This window comes from Lonchura striata, chromosome 1 (genome assembly GCF_046129695.1).
Source record: "Lonchura striata isolate bLonStr1 chromosome 1, bLonStr1.mat, whole genome shotgun sequence".
NCBI lineage: Eukaryota > Metazoa > Chordata > Aves > Passeriformes > Estrildidae > Lonchura > Lonchura striata.
In genome coordinates this window covers 156,704,947-156,732,119 of record NC_134603.1, presented here as the reverse complement: position 1 = coordinate 156,732,119, position 27,173 = coordinate 156,704,947, and the positions used below count along the sequence as shown (strand labels likewise).

General features: G+C 74.3%; 1 protein-coding gene across 1 annotated transcript in view; it reads left to right on the top strand.

Moving 5' to 3' along the window:
- Positions 1–2,527: 2,527 nt before the first annotated feature.
- Positions 2,528–27,173, top strand: part of LOC110475116 (SCO-spondin) — a 30,737-nt gene continuing 6,091 nt past the window's right edge. The window contains exons 1-47 of the mRNA XM_077783261.1: positions 2,528–3,009; positions 3,087–3,255; positions 3,778–3,790; positions 3,918–4,276; positions 4,675–4,777; positions 4,908–5,066; positions 5,153–5,438; positions 6,121–6,344; positions 6,420–6,660; positions 6,995–7,133; positions 7,370–7,496; positions 7,783–7,955; positions 8,455–8,676; positions 9,434–9,605; positions 9,800–10,046; positions 10,581–10,761; positions 11,082–11,176; positions 11,263–11,519; positions 11,949–12,083; positions 12,420–12,619; positions 13,136–13,263; positions 13,343–13,452; positions 13,908–14,057; positions 14,146–14,239; positions 14,950–15,350; positions 16,256–16,486; positions 16,817–17,743; positions 17,824–17,906; positions 18,266–18,479; positions 18,749–18,925; positions 19,220–19,360; positions 19,436–19,636; positions 19,769–19,919; positions 19,984–20,198; positions 20,280–20,389; positions 20,464–20,714; positions 20,985–21,100; positions 21,395–21,574; positions 21,814–21,936; positions 22,198–22,252; positions 22,459–22,587; positions 22,869–22,960; positions 23,053–23,303; positions 23,712–23,957; positions 24,353–24,531; positions 24,793–24,899; positions 26,182–26,388. Of these exons, the coding sequence (XP_077639387.1) occupies positions 2,528–3,009; positions 3,087–3,255; positions 3,778–3,790; positions 3,918–4,276; positions 4,675–4,777; positions 4,908–5,066; positions 5,153–5,438; positions 6,121–6,344; positions 6,420–6,660; positions 6,995–7,133; positions 7,370–7,496; positions 7,783–7,955; positions 8,455–8,676; positions 9,434–9,605; positions 9,800–10,046; positions 10,581–10,761; positions 11,082–11,176; positions 11,263–11,519; positions 11,949–12,083; positions 12,420–12,619; positions 13,136–13,263; positions 13,343–13,452; positions 13,908–14,057; positions 14,146–14,239; positions 14,950–15,350; positions 16,256–16,486; positions 16,817–17,743; positions 17,824–17,906; positions 18,266–18,479; positions 18,749–18,925; positions 19,220–19,360; positions 19,436–19,636; positions 19,769–19,919; positions 19,984–20,198; positions 20,280–20,389; positions 20,464–20,714; positions 20,985–21,100; positions 21,395–21,574; positions 21,814–21,936; positions 22,198–22,252; positions 22,459–22,587; positions 22,869–22,960; positions 23,053–23,303; positions 23,712–23,957; positions 24,353–24,531; positions 24,793–24,899; positions 26,182–26,388 (9,253 nt within the window). The remainder of the gene's footprint in view (positions 3,010–3,086; positions 3,256–3,777; positions 3,791–3,917; positions 4,277–4,674; positions 4,778–4,907; positions 5,067–5,152; positions 5,439–6,120; positions 6,345–6,419; positions 6,661–6,994; positions 7,134–7,369; positions 7,497–7,782; positions 7,956–8,454; positions 8,677–9,433; positions 9,606–9,799; positions 10,047–10,580; positions 10,762–11,081; positions 11,177–11,262; positions 11,520–11,948; positions 12,084–12,419; positions 12,620–13,135; positions 13,264–13,342; positions 13,453–13,907; positions 14,058–14,145; positions 14,240–14,949; positions 15,351–16,255; positions 16,487–16,816; positions 17,744–17,823; positions 17,907–18,265; positions 18,480–18,748; positions 18,926–19,219; positions 19,361–19,435; positions 19,637–19,768; positions 19,920–19,983; positions 20,199–20,279; positions 20,390–20,463; positions 20,715–20,984; positions 21,101–21,394; positions 21,575–21,813; positions 21,937–22,197; positions 22,253–22,458; positions 22,588–22,868; positions 22,961–23,052; positions 23,304–23,711; positions 23,958–24,352; positions 24,532–24,792; positions 24,900–26,181; positions 26,389–27,173) is intronic.

Below are 27,173 nucleotides of genomic sequence, written 5' to 3'. Positions count from 1 at the left end.
GGCCCTACCGGCGCCGCCGCCGCCGCCACCGCGCCCCGCCCCCCGCGGTGGCCGCCGGTCCCCCCGCCCCGCCGGGACCGCCCCCGGTGTGCGCGCCCCCGGTGTGCGCGCCCCCGGTGTGCGCGCCCCCGGTGTGCGCGCCCCCGGTGTGCGCGCCCCCGGTGTCCCTCCCCGTGTACTCCCGGTGTGCGCGCCCCCGGTGTCCCTCCGTGTCCGCATGCCCCGTGTCCCCCCGTGTCCCCCACCGCCGTGCCGTACCGGGTGTCCCCCTGGGAGGGGACACGGACACGGACACGGCTGGGTCGGGGACAGGGTGAGGGGGGCACGGAGACACGGACAGGGACCGGGGACACCGGGACCTGCGGACACTGAGGGGACCTGGGGACACCGGGGGAACATGGGGACACCGGGGGGCCTGGGGACACCGGGGGGCCTGGGGACACTCAGGGGGACATGGGGATAGCAATGGGCAAGGACACGGGATAGAAACGGGGACACGGGAGGGACATGGGGAGCACAGGACCGGGCTTGGGGGGACACGGGGCTGGGGGGACACGAGAGACACGAGGGGACACAGGACAGGGACACGGGGACACGGGTGGGTACAGGGGACACGGGTGGGTACACGGGACACAAACAGGACATGAGGGGACACAGGACAGGAACACGGGGGGGTACAGGGGACACGGGGGGTACAGGGGACACAAACAGGACATGAGGGGACACAGGACAGGGACACGGGGACACGGGTGGGTACAGGGAACACGGGGGGTACAGGGGACACAGGACATGAGGGGACACAGGACAGGGACACGGGGACACAGGGGGGTACAGGGGACACGGGTGGGTACAGGGGACACAAACAGGACCCGAGGGGACACAGGACAGGGACACGGGGACACGGGTGGGTACAGGGGACACGGGGGGTACAGGGGACACAAACAGGACCCGAGGGGACACAGGGCAGGGACACGGGGGGTAGAGGGGACACGGGGGGGTACAGGGGACACAAATAGGACCCGAGGGGACACAGGACAGGGACACGGGGACACGGGTGGGTACAGGGGACACGGGGGGTACAGGGGACACAGGACATGAGGGGACACAGGACAGGGACACGGGGGGTAGAGGGGACACGGGGGGTACAGGGGACACAAACAGGACCCGAGGGGACACAGGACAGGGACACGGGGACACGGGGGGTGAGCGTGACCAGGAGCCGCGGCGCTGCCACATCCGTGTCCCCGCGGCGCTGCCACATCCGTGTCCCCGCGGGCCGTGGCGGATCCCGGATGTCCCACGCCATTGCCTTCTCCCGGGAAACGGGGAGCTGTCACCCCGGTGTCACCATGCCCCCCCAGCCGCCAGCTGTGCCCAATCGGTGTCACCGCAGCTGGCGGCGCTTCGGGGGCCCGGCCATAAATCCCGGAGCCGCCGGGCAGCGCCGCAGCCGGGCTGTGAGCGGCGCGGGGCCGGTGACACCGGGCTGACCCCGGGGCACCCTCTGGCCACGGGGCCACCCCGGGAGTTGTGGCAGCGGAGGCGCCTGCATCCCGCTTTTCCGGGAACACCGGGATCCGCCATGGCCGCGGCGGCGTGGCCGGGGGGCACTGCGCGGGTCGTGGCCATCGCCGCGCTGTGGGTGACAGCTGTGGGGGCAGCCACAGGGTGAGGGACCGGGAACGGGAACGGGGAACGGGGAACGGGGAACGGGGAACGGGAACGGGGAATGGGAATGGGAACGGGAACGGGGAACGGGGAACGGGGATGGGGAATGGGAACCGAGAATGGGGATGGGGATGGGGAATGGGGAATGGGAACTGGGATTGGGAACAGGGAATGGGAATGGGAATGGGGATGGGAATGGGAACGGGGATGGGAATGGGGATGGGAATGGGGATGGGAATGGGGATGGGGAATGGGAATGGGGATGGGGATGGGAATGGGAACGGGGATGGGAATGGGGGATGGGGATGGTGATGGGGAACGGGGATGGGGACTGGGGGATGGGACTGGGGAATGGGAATTGGGGATGGGAATTGGGAAGGGAGCTGGGAATGGGGAATGGGAACAGGGAATGGGTTTGAGAGCTGGGAAAGAGAACTGGGAACTGGGGGTGTGAACTGGAGATCAGGGCCTGGAACTGGGAATGGGAGTGGGGAGCTGGGGTGGGTGTCAGGAGCAGGGATGGGAACTGGGAATGGGTGCCAGGAGCAGGGATGGGAGCTGGGAATGGGTGTCAGGAGCCGGGATGGGAGCTGGGGTGGGTGCCAGGAGCAGGGATGGGAGCTGGGGTGGGTGTCAGGAGCAGGGATGGGAGCTGGGAATGGGTGCCAGGAGCAGGGATGGGAGCTGGGGTGGGTGCCAGGAGCAGGGATGGGAGCTGGGGTGGGTGCCAGGAGCAGGGATGGGAGCTGGGAATGGGTGTCAGGAGCAGGGATGGATCCCTGGGGGTGCTCACAGGGGCTGGGAGCAGGGATGGGTGCCCGGAGTGGGGATGGACAGGGGGTGCCAGGTGGGAGCTGGGATGGAGCTGGGATTGTGCCAGGTGCGGGCAGATCCTGGGCGGATCCCGGGCGGATCCCGGCGGATCCCGCGGATCCCGGGCGGATCCCGGGCGGATCCCGGCGGATCCCCATGGATCCCGCGGATCCCGGGCGGATCCCGGGTGGATCCCGGGCGGATCCCGGGCGGATCCCGGGCAGATCCCGGCGGATCCCCGTGGATCCCGCGGATCCCGGGCGGATCCCGGGCGGATCCCGGCGGATCCCCGCGGATCCCGCGGATCCCCGCGGATGCCCTGGCTGCCCGCAGGCGCTGGTGCGAGCGGACGGTGCCGGTGCCGGAGCAGGAGGAGGTGAGGCCGCGGCGCGAGGCCGCGGTGCCGTGTCCCACTTTGTACCAGTACAGCCTGGCCGGGTGGCGGCTGGACCGGGACCGCACGCGCCGGGAACGCGGGAATTCCCCCGGGAGCACCGGCCCCGACCCCGCCCTCTGCTACATCTACCGGTGAGCCCGGGGGCTGCGGCACCGGCCGGCACCGGCTGGCACCGGGGACGCGGGGTGACGCCGGCGTGTCCCCGCAGCCCCCCGGAGGTGCAGCCGGTGGTCCGGAACCGCACGGAGCGCGGCTGCTGCCCCGGCTGGAGCGGCCCCCGCTGCACCGAGGGTGAGGGGACACGGGGGTGGCACCGGGGGCATCCCTGCTGTGCCATCCCCGCCGGGAGCTGGGATGGGAACTGGGAGCCAGGATGGGAACTGGGAGCAGGGATGGGAACTGGGAGCTGGGATGGGAACTGGGAGCCAGGATGGGAACTGGGAGCTGGGATGGAAACTGGGATGGGAACTGGGAGCTGGGATTGGAGCTGGGAGCTGGGATTGGAGCTGGGAACTGGGATGGGAACTGGGAGCTGGGATGGGAACTGGGATGGGAACTGGGAGCTGGGATGGGAACTGGGAGCTGGGATGGGAACTGGGAGCTGGGATGGGAACTGGGAGCTGGGATGGGAACTGGGAGCTGGGATGGGAACTGGGAGCTGGGATGGGAACTGGGAGCTGGGATTGGAGCTGGGAACTGGGATGGGAACTGGGAGCTGGGATGGGAACTGGGATGGGAACTGGGAGCTGGGATGGGAACTGGGATGGGAACTGGGTGCCGGGATGGGAACTGGGAGCTGGGATGGGAACTGGGAGCTGGGATGGGAACTGGGAGCCGGGATGGGAAGTGGGATGGGAGCCAGGAGCCGGGATGGGAACTGGGATGAGCGTCATTCCCAGCACATCATTCCCGGTGTGACACCCTCCCTGTGCCAGTCCCGCTGGGCTGGGCTGGGGGCTGGGACGGGGGCTGGGTTGGGGGCTGGGGTGAGTGCCACCCCCTGTGCCCCTCGGTGCCACCCACCGTCCCCGTGCCCCAGGCCCCGGCTCCCTGGGCCGCTGTTTCGGCGCCTGGCAGTGCCAGGACGGCGCCGGCGGCCGCAACGGCAGCGCCATGAGCCGCGCCGAGTGCTGCCAGCAGCCCTGGGGACGCAGCTGGCGCGGCGGGCACCCCGGGGACGGCGGGGGGCCCTGCCTGCCCTGCACCCGCCTGCCGCTGGGCGGGGACGGGGGCTCCCCGCGCCACCGCAGCCCCCCGGCCGCGTGCCAGGCCTGGGCCGGGACGCGCTTCCGCACCTTCGACGGGCGGCACTTCGGCTTCGCCGGGAGCTGCCGGTACCGCCTGGCCGCCGCCACCGACGGCACCTGGGGCGTCACCGTCGGACTGGGACGGCCCCGGGTACCGCAGACGGGCAGCGGGGCACGGGGAGGGGCGCCCAAATCGCTGCCGGCGTGGAGCGGGGCGGGGACGGATGGCGGGAGCGGGGATGGGTGCGATGTCACCGTCGGGCACCCAGACACCGGGGAGGGGGACAGGATGGGTCCCCTGGGGTCCCTGGGCCTGTTCCCAGGGCACGAGTGGGGCTGGGAGCTGCAGTGGGAGCCAGGCTGGGAACTGGCAGCGGGGATGGCAGCTGGAACGGGTTGGGGGGCTGGGATGAGTCCGGGGCCTGGGATGGCGCAGCCACGGGTCCGTCCCCGGCACCGTGGCACACACGAGTGTCCCGTGCCCGTCCCCGTGCCCATCCCCGCGGTCCCTGGCACGCCTGAGCGCCCGGTGCCTCCCCTCTGCCACAGGAGCTGCACATGAGCTTCGGGACAGACACGGTGGTGGCCGAGGGACGGAACGTGTCGGTGAACGGCGCGGCGGTGCCGGAGGGACGCCCCTACCTGCACAAAGGTGAGGTCCCCAAGGCCAGCGGCCCGGCCAGGCTGGGGATGAGCCCCCAGAACCGTCGGGGGGCACCGGGACACGGTGACCAGCCGCTGCCAGCGGATCCGCCGCCCCAGCCGCCCCGTCCCTGGCGCAGGGCTCGGGGTCACCTGGCCGGGTGACTGGGTGGCCGTGGCCAGCAGCCTGGGCGTGCGGGTGGCCTGGGACGGGCACCTGGCGGTGACGGTGACGGCGGAGCCCGAACTGCGCGGTGCCACCTGGGGGCTCTGCGGCACCTACACCGACGACCCTGCGGGTGAGTTCCGCGCGGGCGGCGCCGCCCCCGCCCCACCTGGGGGGCCGGGGGTCGCCCCACGCCCCCCACCCTGCCTGTCCCCCCAGACGACTTCGTGCTCCCCGACGGGGACATCGCCGCCGTCGCCGCCGCCTTCGGCAACGCCTGGAAGGTGCCGGCGGCTGGCACAGAGGTACCTGAGGGGCCGGGGTGGCACCTCGTGCCCGTCTGGGGGTCCCCGGGGGTCGCCCCCGCGCTGAGGGACCCCCGCCTCAGCCCCCGTGCAGGGACGTGCCGGAGGCTGGCACCAGGTGTGGCCCGGCTGAGCTGGCACCGGCGGTGGCCACGTGTGGGCAGCTGCTGGCCCAGCCCTTCCGGCAGTGCCACGGCGAGGTCGGTGGCACCAGGGGTCCCGGGGGGCTTGGGGTGTCCCAGGGGGTCTCGGCGGGTCTTTCGGGGGTCCCGAAGGGTTCTGGGATGTCCCGGGGGACCCGCGTGGTCCCGGGGCTGTCCCGGGAGGCTCCTGGGGGTTCTGGGGCATCCCAGAGTTGTCCCGGGATGTGCTGGGGACTCCCGGGGGTCTCTGGGGAGATCGGGAGGCTCCCAGGGGATTCCAGAGAGTCCTGGGGGGTCTTGGAACTTCCTGGGGGGTTCTGCAAGATCCCAGGGCGTCCTGGGGTATCCTGGGGATCCCGGGAGTCCTGGAAGGTCTGGGAAATTCCAGGGGGTTCTGGTTTCTTCTGGGGAGTCTTGGAAGATTCTCACTGCTGCTCCCCCCACCCAAGGTGGACCCCAGCGGGTTCTATGCAGCGTGTGTGGCACTGCTGTGTGGGGACGGAGCCCCCGTGCCACCCCCCGGTCCCCTGACACCCCCCGGTCCCCTGTCACCTCCTGATCCCCTGTCACCCTCCAGTCCCCTGTCACCCCCTGATCCTCCATCATTCCCCGATCCCCTGTCACCCCCCGGTCCCATGTCACCCCCTGATCCTCTGCCATCCCCCGGTCCCCTGCCACCCCCTGATCCCCTGTCACCCCCTGATCCCCTGTCACCCCCTGATCCTCTGTCACCCTCCAGTCCCCTGCCACCCCCCGATCCTCCATCATTCCCCGATCCCCTGTCACCCCCCGGTCCCCTGTCACCCCTTGATCCTCCATCATTCCCCGGTCCCCTGCCACCCCCCGGTCCCCTGCCACCCCCCGGTCCCCCGCCCGCCGCCGCCTGCGCCACCTTCGCCGCCTACGCCCGGGAGTGCTCCCGCCGCCAGCTCGACGTGTCCTGGCGCCGTCCCGGCTTCTGCGGTAGGAATTGGGGTGTCCCCCCCCCGGGCGCTCCCCGCGGTGCCCCGGTGCCACCGCGGTGTCGCCCATCCGCAGAGCGCCGCTGCGGCGCGGGGCAGCGCTTCTCGGACTGCGTGTCGCTGTGCCCGGTGACCTGCGGCACGGCGGGCGGCGCCGAGCAGGGCACCTGCCAGCGCCACTGCCACGGCGGCTGCGAGTGCGGCCCGGGGCTGGCCCGCGACCGGGCCGGCTGCGTCCCGCCGCCCGCCTGCCCCTGCCACCACCGGCGGCAGCGCTACGAGCCCGGCCAGAGCATCCGCCAGCGCTGCAACCGCTGGTGGGTGGCACGGCGGTGGCACCGGGCTGGCACCCGCTGGGGAGGGCCCCGCCGACGGGCAGCCCCGGGGTCCCCTTTGGCGTGTGCCCCCCAATCCTCGCGTCCTCCATGATGTCCCCTCACCCCGCGGTCCCTGCGGGGTGCCCCCCTTAATCTCAGGTTCCCTGAGACGTGCCCCGCCGTCCCAGCGTCCCCTGCCACGCGTCCCCCATCCTGGAGTCCCCGCGGCGTCCCCGCATCGCCGCGCGGTCCCTGCGGTGTCCCTCCCCGCTGAGCGGTGTCCCCGGTGTCCCTCCCCGCTGAGCGGTGTCCCCGGTGTCCCCGGTGTCCCCAGCACGTGCGAGGGCGGTCGCTGGCGCTGTGAGCAGCGGCGGTGCCCGGCCGAGTGCGCGGTGCTGGCGGGGCGTCACTTTGTCACCTTCGACCGCCGCCGCTTCTCCCTGCCGGCCGCCTGCGCCCACACGCTGGTGGAGGTGAGGGGACACGGGGGACACGGCGGGCGGCCGGGCGCTGGCGGGGCGGCGCTCCGGTGGTGGCCGCGGTGCTGTGCTGGTGACGGGGAGGTGGCCGGGGGTGATGCGGGGTGGCCGCGGTGGCCGTGGCGGTGGCCGGGGGTGATGCGGGGGTGGCCGCGGTGGCCGGGGGTGATGCGGGGTGGCCGCGGTGGCCATGGCGGTGGCCGGGGGTGTCACCCTCTCTCTGCCCCCAGGACTTGGTGGCGGGGCGCCTGCTGATCACAGCCGAGCAGGACTCGTGTGACAGCCACGGGCCCCACGGCTGTCCCCGCAGCCTCACTGTCACCACCAACCGCACCACGGCCCGGCTCCACGGCACAGGTGACACAGCTGGACGGAACCGGGACCGGGACCGGGACCGGGGCCGGGATCATCCCCACGCCCTGGTGGTGCTGCAGCAGCGTCCCGGTGCCTGTCCCCGCTGTCCCCGCAGCAGCGGGTCTCAGCCCTGTGCCCATGCCCCCTGTCCCCGCGGTGGGTGACATCCCAGCGCCCGTCCCCAAGTCTCCGTGGCGGCGGGAGCCCCTCCGGCGCCCGTCCCCGATGTTCCCGCGGCGATGGGACCCGTCCCGGTGGCCACCGCATGGAGCCACTGTGTCGCCCTCAGGGGAGGTGACAGTGGCCGGGCGGGAGGTGACGCTGCCCTTCTCCGGGGCCGAGCTGAGCATCCGCCGCGCGTCCTCGGCCTTCCTGCACCTGCAGCTGCCCGACGCCCACCTGCTCTGGGGCCTGGGGACCCCCGACACCTTCATCACCCTCCAGCCCGCCATGGCCGGCACGGTGAGTGGGAGCCCCGGACCTGCGGGATGCCCCAGCGGGACGGAGCCGCTGGGATGAGGCTGTGCCGGGCTCCGGGATGGAGCCGCTGGGGTGAGGCTGTGCCCGGCTCCGGGATGGAGCCGCTGGGGTGAGGCTGTGCCAGGCTTTGCCCTGCTCCGGGCTGGAGCCGCTGGGGTGAGGCTGTGCCCTGCTCCGGGCTGGAGCCGCTGGGGTGAGGCTGTGCCGGGCTGTGCCCGGCTCCGGGCTGGAGCCGCTGGGGTGAGGCTGTGCCAGGCTTTGCCCTGCTCCGGGCTGGAGCCGCTGGGATGAGGCTCTGCCGGGCTCCGGGATGGAGCTGCTGGGATGAGGCTGTGCCAGGCTCCGGGCTGGAGCCGCTGGGATGAGGCTGTGCCAGGCTCCGGGATGGAGCTGCTGGGATGAGGCTGTGCCCGGCTCCGGGCTGGAGCCGCTGGGGTGAGGCTCTGCCGGGCTCTGCGAGGCTCGGCCCTGCTCCGGGCAGGTGCGGGGGCTCTGCGGGACCTTCAACGGGGACCAGCGCGACGATTTCACGACGCCGGAGGGGGACGTGGAGCCGGGGGTCGCCGCCTTCGCCAACGCCTTCCGGGCGGCCGGAGCCTGCCCGGCGCTGGGCCCCGGCATTCCCGATCCCTGCGACGCCTTCGCCGGGAGCCGGGAGCGCGCCGAGGCCGCCTGCGCCGTGCTGCTGGGGCCGGCCTTCCAGGTGAGCCCCCGCGGGGCGAGCGGGGCCGGCGACGCGGCCGTGACAGTGTCCCCGGCACAGCCGTGTGTGACATTGTCCCCCGGCACAGCCGTGACATTGTCCCCCGGCACAGCCGTGACAATGTCCCCCGGCACAGCCGTGTGTGACAGTGTCCCCCGGCACAGCCGTGACAGTGTCCCCTCGGCACAGCCGTGACAATGTCCCCGGCACAGCCGTGACAGTGTCCCCTCGGCACAGCCGTGACAATGTCCCCCGGCACAGCCGTGACAGTGTCCCCGGCACAGCCGTGTGTGACATTGTCCCCCGGCACAGCCGTGACAGTGTCCCCCGGCACAGCCGTGTGTGACAGTGTCCCCCGGCACAGCCGTGACAGTGTCCCCGGCACAGCCGTGACAGTGTCCCCTCGGCACAGCCGTGACAATGTCCCCCGGCACAGCCGTGACAGTGTCCCCGGCACAGCCGTGTGTGACATTGTCCCCCGGCACAGCCGTGACAGTGTCCCCCGGCACAGCCGTGTGTGACATTGTCCCCCGGCACAGCCGTGACAGTGTCCCCCGGCACAGCCGTGTGTGACAGTGTCCCCCGGCACAGCCGTGTGTGACATTGTCCCCCCGGCACAGCCGTGACAGTGTCCCCGGCACAGCCGTGTGTGACATTGTCCCCCCGGCACAGCCGTGTGTGACAGTGTCCCACGGCACAGCCGTGTGTGACAGTGTCCCACGGCACAGCCGTGTGTGACAGTGTCCCCCCGGCACAGCCGTGTCACCGCGTGGTGGACCCGGAGCCGTTCGTGCAGCTGTGCCGCTGGGACGTGTGCTCCTGCCGGGAGCGGCAGCGGGAGCGCTGCCCCTGCCCGGTGCTCGGCGCCTACGGCCGGGAATGCGCCCGGGAGGGGACGGAGCTGGAGTGGAGGAACCGGAGCCTCTGCGGTGGGAAGGGATGGGATGGGATGGGATGGGATGGGATGGGATGGGATGGGATGGGATGGGATGGGATGGGATGGGATGGGATGGGATGGGATGGGAACAGGATGGGACGGGATGTGTTTGGTATCGGAATGGGCATGGGATGGGGACAGGATGAGGTGACGTCTGCCCCCCCGGTGACCCCCATGTCCCCCCAGACGAGCCGTGTCCCGGGGGGCAGCAGTACCGGGACTGCGGGGGTCCCTGCGGCCGTTCCTGCTCGGAGCCCCCCGGAGCCAGCGACTGTCCCCCCCCGGACACCCTCTGCGTCCCCGGCTGCCGCTGCCCCCCGGGGCTGCTGCTGGCCCAGGGGGGCCAGTGCGTGCCCCCCGCCGCCTGCCCGTGTCCCCGCGGCGCCCGCCTGTACCCGCCCGGTGCCCGCATCCGCCGCGGCTGCCAGGCCTGGTGGGTCCGGGGGAATCTGGGGGTCACGGGGAGGTTTGGGGGCTGGAGGGGCACCCACGGGACGGGGGTCACCCCGGCAGAATGTGGCGGTGACGGTGACACGCGATGAAAGCCCCTCCGGCCCGGTGTGACGCCCCGCGGGACGGAGGGGCTTTCGTCCCGTGTCCCACCGTGGGGACAGCGACGGGGCCGCGGCACAACCGGGGAGCGGGGGGACCCCAGTTCGGGGCCCTCGGTGGGATGGGGACCCCCGGGGATGGGGCTGCAGGGGACCAGCTGGGAGATGAGAATGGGGGTGCAGTGACCGCGTTGTGGGGTCTCAGAGGGATTTGGGGGGAGGAGGGGTGGGGATGGGGACATGGGGACCGCGGCATGGGGGTCTCAGCAGAATGAGGGGGCCGGAGCTTGGGGCGCCCCGATGAGGGGGGGTTGGAGGGTGCTGGAGATGTGGGTGGGGACCCCGGGGCGTTCGGTGGGGTTTGGATTTTGGAGTTTGGGGCCTCAGGCGGACGGGGATCCCTCCCGCCCCCGCAGTGTGTGCGCAGGGGGGTCGTGGCGCTGCGCCCCCGCCCCGTGTCCCCCCGCCCCGCGCTGCCCCCCGGGGCTGCTGCACGCCCCGGGGTCCTGCCTGCGCCGCTGCGACCCCGCCGAGCCCGCCGGCACCTGCGGCGGCCCCGCCGACGGCTGCGTGTGTCCCCCCGGGACCCTGCTCCTGGTAGGTGACACCCCGGGGGGACGGGACGGGACGGGACGGGACGGGATGGGATGGGATGGGATCAATGGGATGGGATGGGATGGGATGGGATGGGATGGGATGGGATGGGATGGGATGGGATGGGATGGGATGGGATGGGATGGGATGGGATGGGATGGGATGGGATGGGATGGGATGGGATGGGATGGGATGGGATCAATGGGATGGGATGGGACGGGACGGGATGGGATGGGATGGGATGGGATGGGATGGGATGGGATGGGATGGGATGGGGGACCCCCCTCACCCCCCTCACCCCCCTCACCGCGCTCTGGTGGCAGGACGGGCGCTGCGTGCCCCCGGCCGAGTGTCCCTGTCACCACGGCGGGCAGCTGTACCCGCCCAACGCCACCATCGCCCGCGACTGCAACACCTGGTGGGACCCCCGGGCACCCCCAGGGCCTTGCCGGGCCCTCGGAGCCGCCCCCAGCCCCCGCGGTGGCACCGAGCCTGTCCCCGCAGCGTGTGCCGGGGACAGCGGTGGCACTGCGGGCGCGAGGAGTGCGCGGGGACCTGCGTGGCCACGGGGGACCCCCACTATGTCACCTTCGACGGCCGCGCCTTCACCTTCGCGGGGGACTGCGAGTACCTGCTGGCCCGCGAGGCCACCGGGCTCTTCGCTGTCACCGCCGAGAACGTCCCCTGCGGTGCCAGCGGCGTCACCTGCACCAAGTCCGTGGTGGTGGCCATGGGCAACACCGTGGTGCACATGCTGCGGGGTGAGGGGACACGGGGGACACGCGGGACACGCGGGACACGGGGTACACCGTGGTGCACATGCTGCGGGGTGAGGGGACACGGGGGACACGGGGGACACACGGGACACGCGGGACACGGGGGACACCGTGGTGCACATGCTGCGGGGTGAGGGGACACGGAGGACACGGGGGACACGGGGAACACGGGGAACACGGGGGACACCGTGGTGCACATGCTGCGGGGTGAGGGGACACAGGGGACACGGGGACCTGTGGGTGTCATCCAGGGTGACAGCCTGGCTCGGTCGCGGTAGGGTGGGGGCTGCAGGGGGTGGGGACACGGGGGACACGGGCGATACGTGGGAGGTCACGGGGGCCATGGGGGGACACGGGGGGATGTGGGGGAACAGGCAGGGGGACACGGGGGTGACCCTCGGTCCGCACCGGCAGGGCGAGAGGTGACAGTGAACGGGGTGGCCGTGCGACCCCCCAAGGTGTTCGGGGGGTCGGGGCTGGCGCTGCAGCGCGCGGGGCTCTTCCTGCTGCTCCTGACCCGCCTGGGGCTGGCCGTGCTCTGGGACGGAGGTGAGGACACGGGGGACAGGGGGGACACGGGGGGTGGCCGTGCTGTGGGACGGAGGTGAGGACACGGGGGACACGGGGGACACGGGGGGACACGGGGGGACGCGGGGGGACACGGGGGGACACGGGGGGTGGCCGTGCTGTGGGACGGAGGTGAGGACACGGGGGACACGGTGGGGGGGGTGTCACCATGCGGGTCCCTGGGGTCACCATGGCGGTGTCACCATGCGGGGTCCCTGGCGCCACACGGGGCCCGCAGCGCCGGTGGCACGGCGGAAGGGTGCCCGTGGGGTGCCGTGGGTGCCGCGGGTGGCACCCTGGCAGGCGCGGTGCCCGCAGGGACACGCGTGTACGTGCGGGTGTCCCCGCGGCTGCGCGGCCGCCTGGCCGGGCTCTGCGGCAACTTCGACGGCGACGCCGAGAACGATTTCGGGAGCCGGGACGGGGCCCTCGAGGCCACCCCCGAGATCTTCGGGGACTCCTGGCGCCTCAGCCCGCTCTGCCCCGAGGCCGACGGGCACCGCCCGCACCCCTGCGACGTACGGGACACGGGGACAGGGGGACGGGGGGGATATGGGGGGACGGGGGGGACAGGGGGGACAGGGAACTGGATAGGGACACCGCGGGACACGGGGAGGCACAGGGGGACACGGAGAGCTGGCAGGGGGACACGGGGAGCTGGCAGGGGGACACTGGAGGACACAAGAGGTGGCAGGGGACGTTGGGGGTTACCGTGGGGCAGTGACGGTGTCGAGCCCCAGAGGGAGGAGGATGAGGAGGTGCCTTGGGCTCGGCTGAAATCTCCCCCGGCAGTCTCAGCCCCGCGCTGACCGCTGCGATCTCCGGGGACGGGGCCAATGTGGGGACACGCGGGGGTCTGGCGGGGTGTCCCCGGGGCTCTGGCGGGGTGTCCCCGGGGGTCTGGCGGGGTGTCCCCCGGGGCTCTGACGCGGTGTCCCCGGGGCTCTGGCGGGGTGTCCCCGGGGCTCTGACGCGGTGTCCCCCCGGGGGTCTGGCGGGGTGTCCCCGGGGGTCTGACGGGGTGTCCCCCCCAGGACAGCCCCCAGCGCTCGGCCTGGGCGCGGGGTCGCTGCGGGGTCCTGCGGCACCAGCTCTTCGCCCCCTGCCACGACCTGGTGCCCCCCCAGCGCTTCTACGAGTGGTGCCTGTTCGACGCCTGCGGGTGAGTTTGGGGGCGCGGGGGGTCCCCAAGCCCCAGGGCGGCTCCGGGCGTGGGCCCCGTCCCACGGCGCGTGTCGCAGCTGTGACAGCGGCGGGGACTGCGAGTGTCTGTGCACGGCCCTGGCCGCCTACGCCGAGGAGTGCGGCCGGCGGGGGCGACCCCTGCGCTGGCGGAGCCAGGGGCTGTGCCGTGAGTGCGGGGCAGGAGGGGGTGCCGGGGGACCGGGAGCGACCGGGGGTACCGGGGGTACGGGGGCACGGGGGGTCCCGGGGGCCACGGTGGGCTGGGAGGCACGGGGGTTACCGGGGATATGGGGGTACCGGGGATATGGGGGCACGGGGGACACGGGAGGCACAGGGCGGGTACCGGGAGTGCGGGGGCCGGGGGGCACGGGCGGGGAGGAGCCGGGGATGTGCCGTGACTCTGGGGGGGCTCAGGAGGGCACAGGGGGGCCCGGGGGGAGCCGGGGACACGGGGGGCCGGCCAATGGGTCTGGGGGCGCAGGAGCCCCCATAGGGGCCGTGGCGCAGGGGGGTCCCCCGCGGGGCTGTGGGAGGAGGGGGGGCAAGAGCCTCGCGTGGTGTTTGGGGGTCCCAGGCTGGGCAGTGGGGGGTTCCACCCCCCTAACCCCCCGATCTCCGCAGCCCTGCAGTGCGAGGGGGGGCAGGAGTACAGCCCCTGCGGCCCCCCCTGCCCCCCCACCTGCCGCGACCTCGGCCGGGCGCCCCCCGAGCCCTGCGGGGCCCTGGGGTGCCTCGAGGGCTGCTTCTGCCCCCCCGGGCGGCTCCTGCACGGTGAGGGGCTTGGGGGGGCGGGGGCAGGGAGCTGGGGGGCGCCGGGGGGCCGGGCCGGGGCTCACGGTGCCCCCCGTGCCCCCCGCAGACGGGCTGTGCGTGGAGCCCCCCGCCTGCCCCTGCTTTTGGGACGGCTTCGCCTTCCCGGCCGGCGCCACCGTGACCCAGGGCTGCAGCAACTGGTGAGCCACTGGTGGATACTGGGGTCCCGGGCGGCGGCCTGCCGGGGTCCGGACACCGGGAAACCGGGACACCGGGACATGGGGACACTGGGATCCCGGGCGGCGGCCTGCCGGGGTCCGGGACACCGGGACACCGGGACATGGGGACACCGGGACACCGGGAAACCGGGACACTGGGACACCGGGACACCGGGACACCGGGACACTGGGACATGGGGACACTGGGACATGGGGACACCGGGACACCGGGACACCGAGACACCGGGACATGGGGACACCGGGACACTGGGACACCGGGAAACCGGGACAGTGGGACACTGGGACACCGGGATACTGGGACACCAGGACGTGGGGACACAGGACACATGGGAAATGGGATATTGGGATCCTAGGACATTGGAACACCAGGACATGGGGACAGTGGGACGTGGGGACACCGGGACACAGCAACCAGGACATGGAGACACTGGGACACTGGGAGACCGGGACACCGAGACACCGGGACGTGGGGACACAGGACACCTGGGAAATGGGATATTGGGATCCCAGGACATTGGAACACCAGGACACGGAGACAGTGGGATTTGGGACACGGGGACCCCTGGACACCAGGACACTGGGACAGGGGCGCACCGGAACGCCGGGGCGGGGCGCACCGGGACCCGGCAGCCCCCGGCCCCCTTTGAGTCCCGTCCGTGTCCCGCCTTCAGCACGTGCCTCGAGGGGCGCTGGCAGTGCCCCCCGAGCCCGTCCCCGTGTCCCGCCGCCCCCGGCTGCGCCCCGTGGGAGTTCCGGTGCCGGGCCGGGGGTCTCTGCGTGCCCGGGGCCTGGCTCTGCGACAACGAGGACGACTGCGGGGACGGCTCGGACGAGCTGTGCGACCCCCCCTGCGCCCCCCAGCAGCCGCGCTGCCCCGGCGGGCGCTGCCTGCCCTGGGGGGCGCGCTGCGACGGCGTCACCCACTGCCCCGACGGCTGGGACGAGGCGGGGTGCCCGGGCCCGGCCTGCGCGCCCCCCGACTTCGCCTGTGCCGGGGGGCGCTGCCTGCCCCCCGCGCGCGTCTGCGACGGGCGCCTCGATTGTCCCCCCGGGGACGACTCGGACGAGGCGGGTGAGTGAGCACGGGGGCTCGGGGGGGCCTGGGAGTGGGGGGCTGCAGGGGGTTTTGGGGTCCTGGGGAACTAGAGAGCCCTGAAGGCTTTGAGGTCTGTGCGACACAGTGGGGTCCCTGAGCCCCCCAACATTGGGGGTCTGTGTCCCACACTGAGGGTCCCTGAGCCCCCCAACCCTGGGTGTCTGTGCCCCACACTGAGGGTCCCTGAGCCCCCAAATCCTGGGTGTCTGTGCCCCACACTGAGGGTCCCTGAGCCCCCCAACCCTGGGTGTCTGTGTCCCTCACTGAGGGTCCCTGAGCCCCCCAACATTGGGGGTCTGTGCCCCACACTGAGGGTCCCTGAGCCCCCCAAACCCTGGGTGTCTGTGCCCCACACTGAGGGTCCCTGAGCCCCCCAACATTGGGGGTCTGTGCCCCACGTTGAGGGTCCCTGAGCCCCCCAACATTGGGGGTCTGTGCCCCACACTGAGGGTCCCTGAGCCCCCCAACATTGGGGGTCTGTGCCCCACACTGAGGGTCCCTGAGCCCCCCAAACCCTGGGTGTCTGTGCCCCTCAGTGGGGTCCCTGGGCCCCCCAACCCTGGGTGTCTGTGTCCCACATTGAGGGTCCCTGAGCCCCCCAACCCTGGGGGTCTGTGCCCCACACTGAGGGTCCCTGAGCCCCCCAACCCTGGGTGTCTGTGTCCCACACTGAGGGTCCCTGAGCCCCCCAAACCCTGGGTGTCTGTGCCCCTCAGTGGGGTCCCTGCGCCCCCCAACCCTGTGCCCCCCGCGGCATCTGGAGGTCGCGGGGATGGCGCCGCTCGGGATTCCCCGGGAAGCAGAGACCCGCCGGTGCCCCGTGCGGTGCCGGTGCCCCCGGTGGGAATGTCCGTGCCCACCTGGGGGTCCCGTCCCCGCAGGCTGCGCCCCCCGGTGCGGGCCGGGGCAGTTCAGGTGCGGGGGGGGCAGGTGTGTCCCCTACGGCCACCGCTGCGACGGCCGCGACGACTGCGGGGACGGGAGCGACGAGAGCGGCTGCGCCTGCCCCGAGGGGCACCTGCCGTGCCCCGGCGGCGGCTGCCAGCCCCCCGCCGCGCTCTGCGACGGCCGCCGCCACTGCCCCGACGGCGCCGACGAGGCCAACTGCCCCGGTGAGCGGCGCGGGGGGACAGCCGCTCCGGGACCCCCCCGACCCCTCTGCCCCGGCAGCGTCCCACCGGGGACCCCCACCGGGCACCGACCCGGGACCCCTCTGCCCTGGGAGCACCCCACGAGAGCCCCCACCTGGGGACCACCCCCATCCGCCCCGAGAGGCTCCCGATCCAGGGACTCACCCCCCCGGGACCCCCTACCCGGCATCGCCCCTTTGGGGACCCCACCCCGCGACCTCCTCGCCCCTCTGGGACCACCTCCCACCCCGGGACCCCCCCTCGGACAGCATCCCCCCGGCGGCGGTGTCACCGCTGTCCCCGCGTCCGCAGCGCGGGCCACCTGCGCCCCCGGGACCGTGCCCTGCCCCGACGGCTCCTGCGTGCCCGAGGCCGCCGTGTGCGACGGCGCCCGCGACTGTCGCGACGGCTGGGACGAGAGCCCGGCGGGGTGCGCGGTGGCGCTGCCGCCCGCGCCGCTGTCCCCTGTCACCGCTGCCACCGCTGCCACCGCCGCTGCCACCGCCGACACGGTCAGCGCGGTCACCGGCAGCTCCATCGGCGCTGTCGCGAGCACTGTCACTGTCAGTGACACTGACGCTGTCGCCGACACCGTCCTCGACACCGCTACTGTCACCGTCCCCGTCACCGACACCGTCCCCGACACCGTCCCCGACACCGTCCCCGACACCGTTACTGTCACTGTCCCCGACACCGCCACCATCCCCGACACCGCTACTGTCACCGTCCCCGTCACCGACACTGTCCCCGTCCCCGACACCATCCCCGACACCGCCACCGTCCCCGTCACCGCCGGCGCCCCGGCCGCGCCCTGCCCGCCCCGGTCCCTGCGCTGCCGCAGCGGCGGCTGCGTCCCGCGGGGGTGGCGCTGCGATGGCGACAGCGACTGTCCCGACGGCAGCGACGAGGGAGGCTGCGCCCCCCCGTGCGCCCCCGGCCACCTGCCCTGCGCCCCCCCGTGCGCCCCCGGCCACCTGCCCTGCGCCCCCGCCTGCGTGCCCCCTCCCCGCCTCTGCGACGGCGTCCCCGACTGTCGCGACGGCGCCGACGAGAGCCCCCAGCTCTGCGGTGAGACCCCCGGCATCCGCCTCTGGGGACATCGGGGGGAGGTCTGGGGGTGCCCCCGCCTCGCCTCCTGGGGACCCGGGGGTTGGGGGGGGGGGCGACCTCCGGGGTCCCCCCGGGGAGGGAACGGGAAACAGCGGGGAGGGGATCCCAGCGGGGAGGGCTCGGCCGCAGGTACCCCCAACCGCAACCCCGGCACCCCCCGAGTCCCCTCTGTGCCCTGGGAACCCCTCAGAGCCCCCCTGCCCCCCCAGAGCCCCCCGGCCCCGGGAGCAGCCCGCGGGGTCCCTGCGCAGAGTTCGACTGCGGGGACGGGGAGTGTGTCACCTTCCATCAGGTAACGGGGCCGCGGGACGCCGCCACCCGCCCGAGCCACCGCGGTCCCCGCCCTCCCGGTGTGCCATGGAGCCCCGCGGTGTCCCCGATCCCTCCTGCTGCCATCCCCAGCGTGTCCCCGACCCCTTTCCAGGGACACCCAGCTGTCCCCTGCCCCCTCCCGGTGCCAGCCCCGCTGTCCCCTGGTCCCTCCCGACGCCCCCTGGACCCCCCTCCCGGTGTCCCTGACTCCCGTCACCCCCTCCCGGTGCCACCCCGGTGTCCCAGAGTCCCTGTCAGTGCCGCTTGAGCGTCCCCCGGCTCCGTGCCGGTGTCCCCGCCGTGTCCCGCCGCAGCCGCCGCCGCCGCGGTGTCCCGCAGGTGTGTGACGGGCTGCGGGACTGCGCCTCGGCGGGGGACGAGCGGGGCTGCGGCCTCTGGGGGCCCTGGGGGCCCTGGGGGTCCTGCAGCCGCCCCTGCGGGCCCGGGGGGCAGCGCCGCGCCCGGGGATGTCACCAGCGCCAGCCCGGCCTGCTGCGGGGCTGCCGGGGGCCGCGCCAGCAGGAGAGACCCTGCTTCCACCGGGCCTGCCCCGGTGAGCGCGGGGTCCCGGGGCTGGGGGGGCCGGGGGGGCCCCGGTGAGCGCGGGGTCCCGGGGCTGGGGGGGCCGGGGGTGTTGGGGTGCCGGGGGCAGCGCAGGCAGGGGCAGCCCCGATAGTGCCACGTCTGCCCAGGGAAGTGGGGGGGGACCGCGGGGGAGCCGGGGGTCTCATGGGGTACCTGAGGGATTTGGGGGTCCCCGCGGTTCAGGCTGCCCGGGGGGGTTTCGGGGACCCCACAGTCCGGGGGTTTGGGGGTTCTGAGGCGCCCTTAACTCGCCCCCCGCAGTGGACGGCGCGTGGGGCCCGTGGGGACCCTGGTCCGACTGCCCGGGGGGCTGCGGGGGGCTCCGGCTGCGCAGGAGGGGGTGCCAGCCCCCCCAGAACGGCGGCCGCGCCTGCGAGGAGCTGCGCGGGGGGAGCCCCGGAGCCCTGGAGATGGGTGGGTGCGGGGGGCTCGGGAGGGGTCTGGGGGCGCGGGGTCCCGTGGGACGAGGGGAGCCCATGGGGCGGGGGGCTCGGGAGGGGTCTGGGGGCAGGGCCCGATGGGGTGGGGGGTCCCGGGGGGTTCCATTCGAGGGGCAGACGAGCCCCAGGGTGGGGGGCGCTCGGCGGGTGGGGGTCTCCTCAGGGTGAGGGGCTCTGTGGGACGGGTGGGCCCTGCCGGGACCGGGGGGTGGGGGGCTCAGGGGGGCTCAGGGGGGCTCAGTTGGCAGTGTCCGACCCCTGCCCGCAGCCCCCTGTGCCCCGGGGGGCTGCCCCAACGCCTCGGAGTGCGCGGAGGGGCTGCGCCCCCTCCCCTGCGCCCCCTGCCCCGCCTCCTGCGCCGACCTGGCGGCCGCCGTGCCCTGCCCGCGACCCCCGCCCTGCCGCCCAGGTGAGGGGGCACGGGGGGCTTTGGGGGGGCGCCCCAACGTGAGGGGGACCCCCTGAGCCGCCCCCCGCCCCGCAGGGTGCTGGTGCCCGGCGGGGCAGGTGCTGGACGCCCCCGAGGCGGGCGCGGGGCCGGCGCGGTGCGTGCGGCCGCCGCAGTGCCCGTGCGGGGCCGGGGGCCGCCGGTACCCGCCGGGCGCCCCGGTGCCGCTCGGTTGCCGCCTCTGCTCGTGCCTCGAGGGGCGGCTGCGGCACTGCCGCCCCCACGCCGGCTGCTCAGGTGGGTCCGGGCGCGGCGCTGCCCGCGGGCTCCCGGTGCCCGCCGCCCCCGCGGCGCCGCCCGGCGCTGCCCCGAGCCCGGCGGTCCCGCCGCGGGGCGCGGGGGTCCCGGCTGACCCGGTGTCCCCCCCAGTGGACTGCGGGTGGTCGTCGTGGTCGCCGTGGGGCTCGTGCGCGGGCGGCTGCGGGACCCCCGGCGTGCAGTGGTCCTTCCGCAGCCCCTCCGACCCGGCGCGGCGCGGCGCGGGGCGGCCCTGCCGCGGCATCTACCGCAAGGCCCGGCGGTGAGCGGGGCCCGGGGGCGGCGGGGGGCCCGGGGAGCGCCGGTGCTGAGCGTCCCGCCCGCAGGTGCCGCGCGGCGCCGTGCCGCCGCTGCCGGGAGCGCGGCCGCTGGCGCGGCCCCGGCGAGCGCTGGCGCGGGGGCCCGTGCCGGGTGTGCCAGTGCCTGCCCGGTGGCACCGTCCGCTGCGTCCCCTACTGTCCCCCGCGCCGCCCCGGCTGTCCCCGGGGCCGGGGGCTGCGGGAAGGTGACGGCGGCTCCTGCTGCGCCTGCGGCCCCGCGGGTGAGTGCGGGGTCCCGGGGCTCCGGGGGAGGTGACCCCATCCCCCGGTGCCCGTCACCGCCGCGTCCGTGCCCGCCGCAGGTGACAACGCCACGGCCGCCCCGCCCGCCACGGTGACACCGATGTCCCCCCCCGCGCCGGCCGAGGCCCCCGGCAGCCCCGGGTACGAGAGGGGCGCGGCGGAGCCCCGGGTTTGGGGGTCCGCAAAGCGGGGGGCACTGCGGGCATCCCCTGCTGCCCCTCTGCCTCACTGTGCCCCCTCCAGCCCCACGGCCGGGCCCGAGGGGCTCCGAAGCGCCGGGACCCCGCCGGAGCCCCCCGGAACCGCGACCCCAGCCGAGGACACCCCGAGAGCCCCCGGCGGCTCCGCGACCCCCCACGAGCCCCCCGGAACCGCGACCCCAGCCGAGGACACCCCGAGAGCCCCCGAAGGCTCCGCGACCCCCCACGAGCCCCCCCAGCTCCCTGCGCTGTCCTCGCCGGCTCCCACGGGGGTCCCCGCCGCGACCCCCCCAGGTGAGGGGTCCCGGGAGGTGGGGAGGAAAGGCCCCCCCAGAACGGCCCCCCGGGACGGGGGAGTCCCGGTGGAACGGGGGGACGCGCCCCGAAACGGCCGCCCAGGGCCGGGGGATTCGGTCCCGGCCGGGGGAGCCGCGCGGTCCGAAATGGGCAGCACCGGGCTTGGGGGGTGGCGGGGGTGGGTCCCCCAAACACGGGGGTCACCCTGCCGCCCCCGTGTCCCCCAGGCTGCGCCCCCCCGCCCTGGGGGCAGTGGGGGTCCTGCAGCCGCTCCTGCGGGGTGGGGGTCGCTCTGCGGCGCCGGGGGGACACCCCGCCCGAGGGGGGCTGCGCCCACCCCCCCGACACCGACAGCCGCGTCTGCTTCCTGCGAGCCTGCCCAGGTACCCCCGAACCCCGAACCCCTCAGGGGGGGACCCCCATTCCCATTTGGGACCCCCAGGGCCTGGGGACCCCCCTCCCCGGCCCGAGGGGCTCCTCAGGGGGCGGGGGGCTCGGGGTTCGGAGTCCCCGAGTGGGGGGGGTCGGTGCCCACTCGGGGGGTCCGGAGGGGTCCCCGAGGGGGGGACTCCGGGTTAGGGGCGGCCGGGGGGCTCAGCAGCCCCGTCCCTGGGTGAGGGGTGGCCCCGGGGCGGTGTGGGGGTGCTGACCCCCCTGACCGCCCCGTGCCCCCCCAGTCGCGGGCGGGTGGGCGCCCTGGGGGTCCTGGAGCGCCTGCGACGCCCCGTGCGGGGGGGGGCACCGGAGCCGCCGCCGCAGCTGCAGCGACCCCCCCCCAAAAAACGGGGGGCGGCCGTGCGAGGGAGGCGCCCTGCAGAGCCGGCCCTGCAACCTGCGGCCTTGCGGGGACCCCCCAGGTACGGGGGGCACCGGGGACACCCCTCAACCTTGCCCTCCCTAAATCCCCCCCGAGCCCCCAAACCCCCAGTGCTCACCCCAGCCCCCTAAAATCCCCTAAACCCCCCCAACCCCCCCAACCCCTCCATCCCGACTGCTCCAGTGGCCTCCCCCATGCCTGACCCCCATCCCTGACCCCCTGCCACCCCAAATTTCCCCCGAGGCTGCCCACCCCCCCTGACCCCCGTGTCTCCCCCAGCCTGCGCCCCGCAGATGCTGCTGGTGCCCCCGGGGGGCTGCGAGGCTCTGGGGGTCCCCCCCTGCCCCCCCACCTGTGCGGACCTCAGTGGGAACAGCTCGTGCCCGGGGGGCTGCGAGGAAGGTCGGGGGGATTTTGGGGGACACGGGGGGGGTCTTGGGAGGGTCTCGGGGGGGTGACTTGGGTAGGGCTGGCGGGGGACACGGGGGAGTCTGGGGGACGTGGGAGGACCTGGAAGGGCACGGAGGGGGCTTGGGGGGATTTGGGGGGATTTGGGGCTCGGGAACTTGGGGGGCACGGAGCAGTCTCGGAGGGGGGAAGGATTTAGGGGGCGTTGGGAGGGGTACAGGGGTTGAAGCCCCCCTGAACCGCCCCCACCCCCAGGCTGCCGGTGCCGGCCCGGGCTGGTCCTGCAGGGGAGCGGCTGCATCGAGCCCGGGTACCCCAAAACCCCACCGTACCCCAACCCCATAACCCCGACACCTCTGAACCCCAAATCCCACCCGTACCGTGAAACCTGCTGCACCCCAAACCCATCGCTACCCCAAATCCCGGTGCTGGGCGTCCCCAAAAACCGGGGTCCCTGAGCACCGGGGGCCTCCCAGGGGCTCCCCGGGATTCGGAGCCGCCCCCTCTTCCCTCCAGCGCCTGCGGGGTCCCTGCGGGGGTGCTGGGGGTCCCCGGGAACCGGGGCCCCCCTGAATCCTGCGGGTGGTCGCGCTGGACCCCCTGGACCCGCTGTGACTGCGGCAGCGGGACCCGGCAGCGCTTCAGGTGAGGGGCGCCCCATAACGGGGGGTCCTGCCCCAAAACGGGGGGTCCGACCCATAACGGGGGTCCTGCCCCAAAATGGGGGTCCTGCCCCATAACGGGGGGTCCTGCCCCAAAATGGGGGTCCTGCCCCATAACGGGGGGTCCTGCCCCATAACGGGGGTCTGACCCATAATGGGGGTCTGACCCAAAACGGGGGGTCTGACCCATAACGGGGGGGTCACACCCATAACGGGGGGTTTGCCCCATAACGGGGGTCCTGCCCCACCTCCCCCTCCCCACAGGTCTCCCACCAACCCCGCGGCCGCGGAGGGCGGCGCCCCCTGCACCGGGACCCCCCGAGAGGTCCGGGGCTGTGCCGAGCTCTGCGGACCCGGTACGTGCCAGGACCCCCCGAGCCCCCGGGCCCGGAGCTGGGACCCCCGAGTGCCACCGGGACCCGCGAGCCTCGCGTCCCTCTGTCCCCAGAGCCCGGCAGCGCGGGGCCGCCCGGGGCCACCGAGGAGCCCCCGCCCCCGGGGTCCCCGCGGCCGCCGGGGGGCACGGAGACCCCCGAGCCCCCGGGGGTGCCGGTGTCACCGCGGGGCTCGGAGCCCCCGTGGGTGCCGGTGTCGCCGCGGGGCTCGGAGCTCCCGGGGGTGCCGGTGTCCCTGGAGCCGCCGCGGGGCTCGGAGCCCCCGGGGGTGCCGGTGTCACCGCGGGGCTCGGAGCCCCCGGGGGTGCCGGTGTCACCGCGGGGCTCGGAGCCCGCCCGGGGCCGGTGGTCGCCGTGGGGGCCCTGGGGCGGCTGCAGCGCTCCGTGCGGGGGGGGCGAGCGCTGGCGCCGCCGGGGCTGCGGGACCCCCCCGTGCCCGGGCCCGGCCCTGCAGAGCCAGAGCTGCCACAGCCACGCGTGCCGCGGTGAGTGCCCCGCGGGCACCGGGACACGGGGACGGGACACGGGGACGGGACACGGGGACGGGACACGGGGACGGGACACGGGCACCGGGACACGGGGAGCGGGACACGGGGATGGGACACGGGCACCGGGACACGGGATGGTGACACGGGGACCGGGACACGGGGACCGGGACACGGGGACAGTGCTCAGGGGTGTTGGGGGCGCTCAGGGGTTTTGGGGGGCGCAGACGCCGGGCGCCCTCGGCTCTGAGCGTTTTTCGGGGGGCATGGGCCGGGTGCCCTCGGCTCTGAGCGTTTTTCGGGGTGCAGACGCCGGCTGCCCCCCGGGCCGCACCTTCCGGGAGTGCGGGGGGGGCTCGGGGTGCCCCCGGAGCTGCGCCCACCTCGGGGGCGCCGTGGGGTGCGCGGGGGGGTGCCAGGAGGGGTGCCAGTGCCCCCCCGGCACCCTCCTGCACCGCCGCGCCTGCCTGCAGGTGAGACCCCCGCCACCCCGGGGTGCCCCACGCGGGGGGTGGGATATGGGGTACGGGGGGGATTTGGGGATTGGGGGGGCCCACACACCCACGGCCGCCCCTCAGAGCGCTCGGGGGTCCCGGGGTGGGGGCTCCCGCTTTGGGGGGGTGTCCTGGGGGTGGGGGGGGGGGGTTCCCTGGGTTCCCCCCCCGGCAGGGGGTCCCTGGGTCGGGGGGATCACGGGAAGGGGTGAGGGACCCCTGGGGCAGTGGGGGGTCCCCAGGGTGCCCCTCAGGATGGTGGGTGCCCGCCGGAACGGTGGGGGGTTCACGGGGGCCCCTGGGGCTGTGCTTTGGGGTGCTTTGGGTCCCTGGGTGTGTGGGTGCCCCCCGGGCGCCCCCCACCCCCGGCTCAGCCCCAGCAGTGCCCCTGCTCCGTGCCGGCCGCGCTGCTGCGGGGGGGCACGCCCGGGACCCCCCCCGGGACCACCCCCGGGACCCCCCCCGGGCCGGAGCCCTCCGGGAGCCCCGCCCGGGACCCCCCGATCGTGGAGCTGCCGCCGGGCGGGACCCTGACCGTGGGGTGCGCCCGCTGGTGAGGAGGGGACCCCCGGAAGCCTCCCCAGCCCCCGCGGTCCCTCCCCGCTGAGTGCCCCTCTGCCCCCTCACTGCCCCTCTGCCCCCCGAGTGCCCCTCTGTCCCCTCACTGCCCCTCTGCCCCCCGAGTGCCCCTCTGCCCACTGAGTGCCCCTCTGCCCCCCTCACTGCCCCTCTGCCCCCTCACTCCCCTCTGCCCCCTCACTCCCCTCTGTCCCCTCACTCCCCTCTGCCCCCCTGACCGCCCCTCTGTCCCCAGCTCCTGCCTGTGGGGCCGCCTGCGCTGCGCCCCTCCCGGGGTCTCCCCGTGCCGCGGGACCCCCGCCCCGCCGCCGCCGCCACCCTGCCCGAGCCCCCCGTGCTCCGGTGGGTCCCGGCCCCGCCGCCCCCCGCCCGCCCCGGGGCCCGCGGCCCCACTGAGGCTCCCGGCGGGCCCGGGGCGTCACCGCCGATCTGTGCCCCACAGCGGAGCCCGGCCCTACAGCGGAGCCCGGCCCTACAGCGGAGCCCGGCCCCATATGGGAACCCGGCCCCATATGGGAACCCGGCCCCACAGCGGAACCCGGCCCTATATGGGAACCCGGCCCCATATGGGAACCCGGCCCCACAGTGGAACCCGGCCCCACAGCGGAACCCGGCCCTATATGGGAACCCGGCCCCACAGCGGAGCCCGGCCCCACAGTGGAACCCGGCCCCACAGTGGAACCCGGCCCCACAGTGGAACCCGGCCCTACAGCGGAACCCGGCCCCATATGGGAACCCGGCCCCACAGCAGAACCCGGCCCTACAGCGGAACCCGGCCCCATATGGGAAACCGGCCCCACAGCGGAGCCCGGCCCCATATGGGAACCCGGACCCATATGGGAACCCGGCCCCACAGCGGAACCCGGCCCCATATGGGAACCCGGCCCTACAGTGGAACCCGGCCCTATATGGGAACCCGGACCCATATGGGAACCCAGCCCCACAGCGGAACCCGGCCCCACAGCGGAACCCGGCCCTATATGGGAACCCGGCCCCACAGCGGAGCCCGGCCCCACAGCAGAACCCGGCCCTATATGGGAACCCGGCCCTATAGGGGAACCCGGCCCTACAGCAGAACCCGGCCCCATATGGGAACCCGGCCCCATATGGGAACCCGGCCCCACAGCAGAACCCGGCCCTACAGCAGAGCCCGGCCCTATAGGGGAACCCGGCCCCACAGTGGAACCTGGCCCCATATGGGAACCCGGCCCCACAGCGGAACCCGGCCCTACAGCAGAGCCCGGCCCTATAGGGGAACCCGGCCCCATATGGGAACCCGGCCCTACAGTGGAGCCCGGCCCCATATGGGAACCCGGCCCTACAGCGGAACCCGGCCCTATATGGGAACCCGGCCCCACAGCGGAACCCGGCCCTATATGGGAACCCGGCTCTACAGCGGAGCCCGGCCCTATATCGGATCTCAGCCCCATATCAGATCTCGGCCCTGTATTAGATCTCAGCCCCATATCGGATCTCAGCCCTATATGGGAACCCGGCCCCACGGCGGATCTCGGCCCCACACCGGATATCGGCCCCACAGCCCCAGGTGAGGGTCCCGTCCCCCCCCGGTGCCGCCCCGGCTCTCCCCGCCCGGCGGCACCGACGGGCGCTTCCCTTCCCGCAGGGCACGCGGAGGAGCCCGGGGGTGCCCCGGCGGTCCCGGCGGTCCCGGTGGTCCCGTGGGGGCCGTGGGGGCCGTGGGGGCCCTGCAGCCACAGCTGCACCGGCCCCGGGAGCCCCGCGAGCCGCGGCCGCCGCCGGGACTGCGCGGGGAGAGCGTGCGGGGCGGGCGGCAGCGAGCGGCGGCCCTGCAACCTGCCCCACTGCCAGGGTACGGGGATTTGGGATTTGGGGTGATCCCTGCAACCTGCCCCACTGCCAGGGTACGGGGATTTGGGATTTGGGGTGATCCCTGCACCCTGCCCCACTGCCAGGGTACGGGGATTGGGGATTTGGGGTGATCCCTGCACCCTGCCCCACTGCCAGGGTACGGGGATTGGGGATTTGGGATTTGGGATTTGGGATTTGGGGTGATCCCTGCACCCTGCCCCACTGCCAGGGTACGGGGATTTGGGATTTGGGGTGATCCCTGCAACCTGCCCCACTGCCAGGGTACGGGGATTTGGGATTTGGGGTGATCCCTGCAACCTGCCCCACTGCCAGGGTACGGGGATTTGGGATTTGGGGTGATCCCTGCAACCTGCCCCACTGCCAGGGTACGGGGATTTGGGATTTGGGATTTGGGATTTGGGGTGATCCCTGCACCCTGCCCCACTGCCAGGGTACGGGGATTTGGGATTTGGGATTTGGGGTGATCCCTGCAACCTGCCCCACTGCCAGGGTACGGGGATTTGGGATTTGGGATTTGGGATTTGGGGTGATCCCTGCACCCTGCCCCACTGCCAGGGTACGGGGATTTGGGATTTGGGGTGATCCCTGCACCCTGCCCCACTGCCAGGGTACGGGGATTTGGGGGGGCTATCGGGGGCCATTGGAGGTTGGGGGGGGTCCTGTGGGTCCCTGGGGGCCCTGGAGAGTTTTGGGGTCCCGGCATCCTGCCCCCTTGTGAAGGTACAGAGGTTTGGGGGGCTCTGGGGTTCTGGGGGGTCCCGCGGG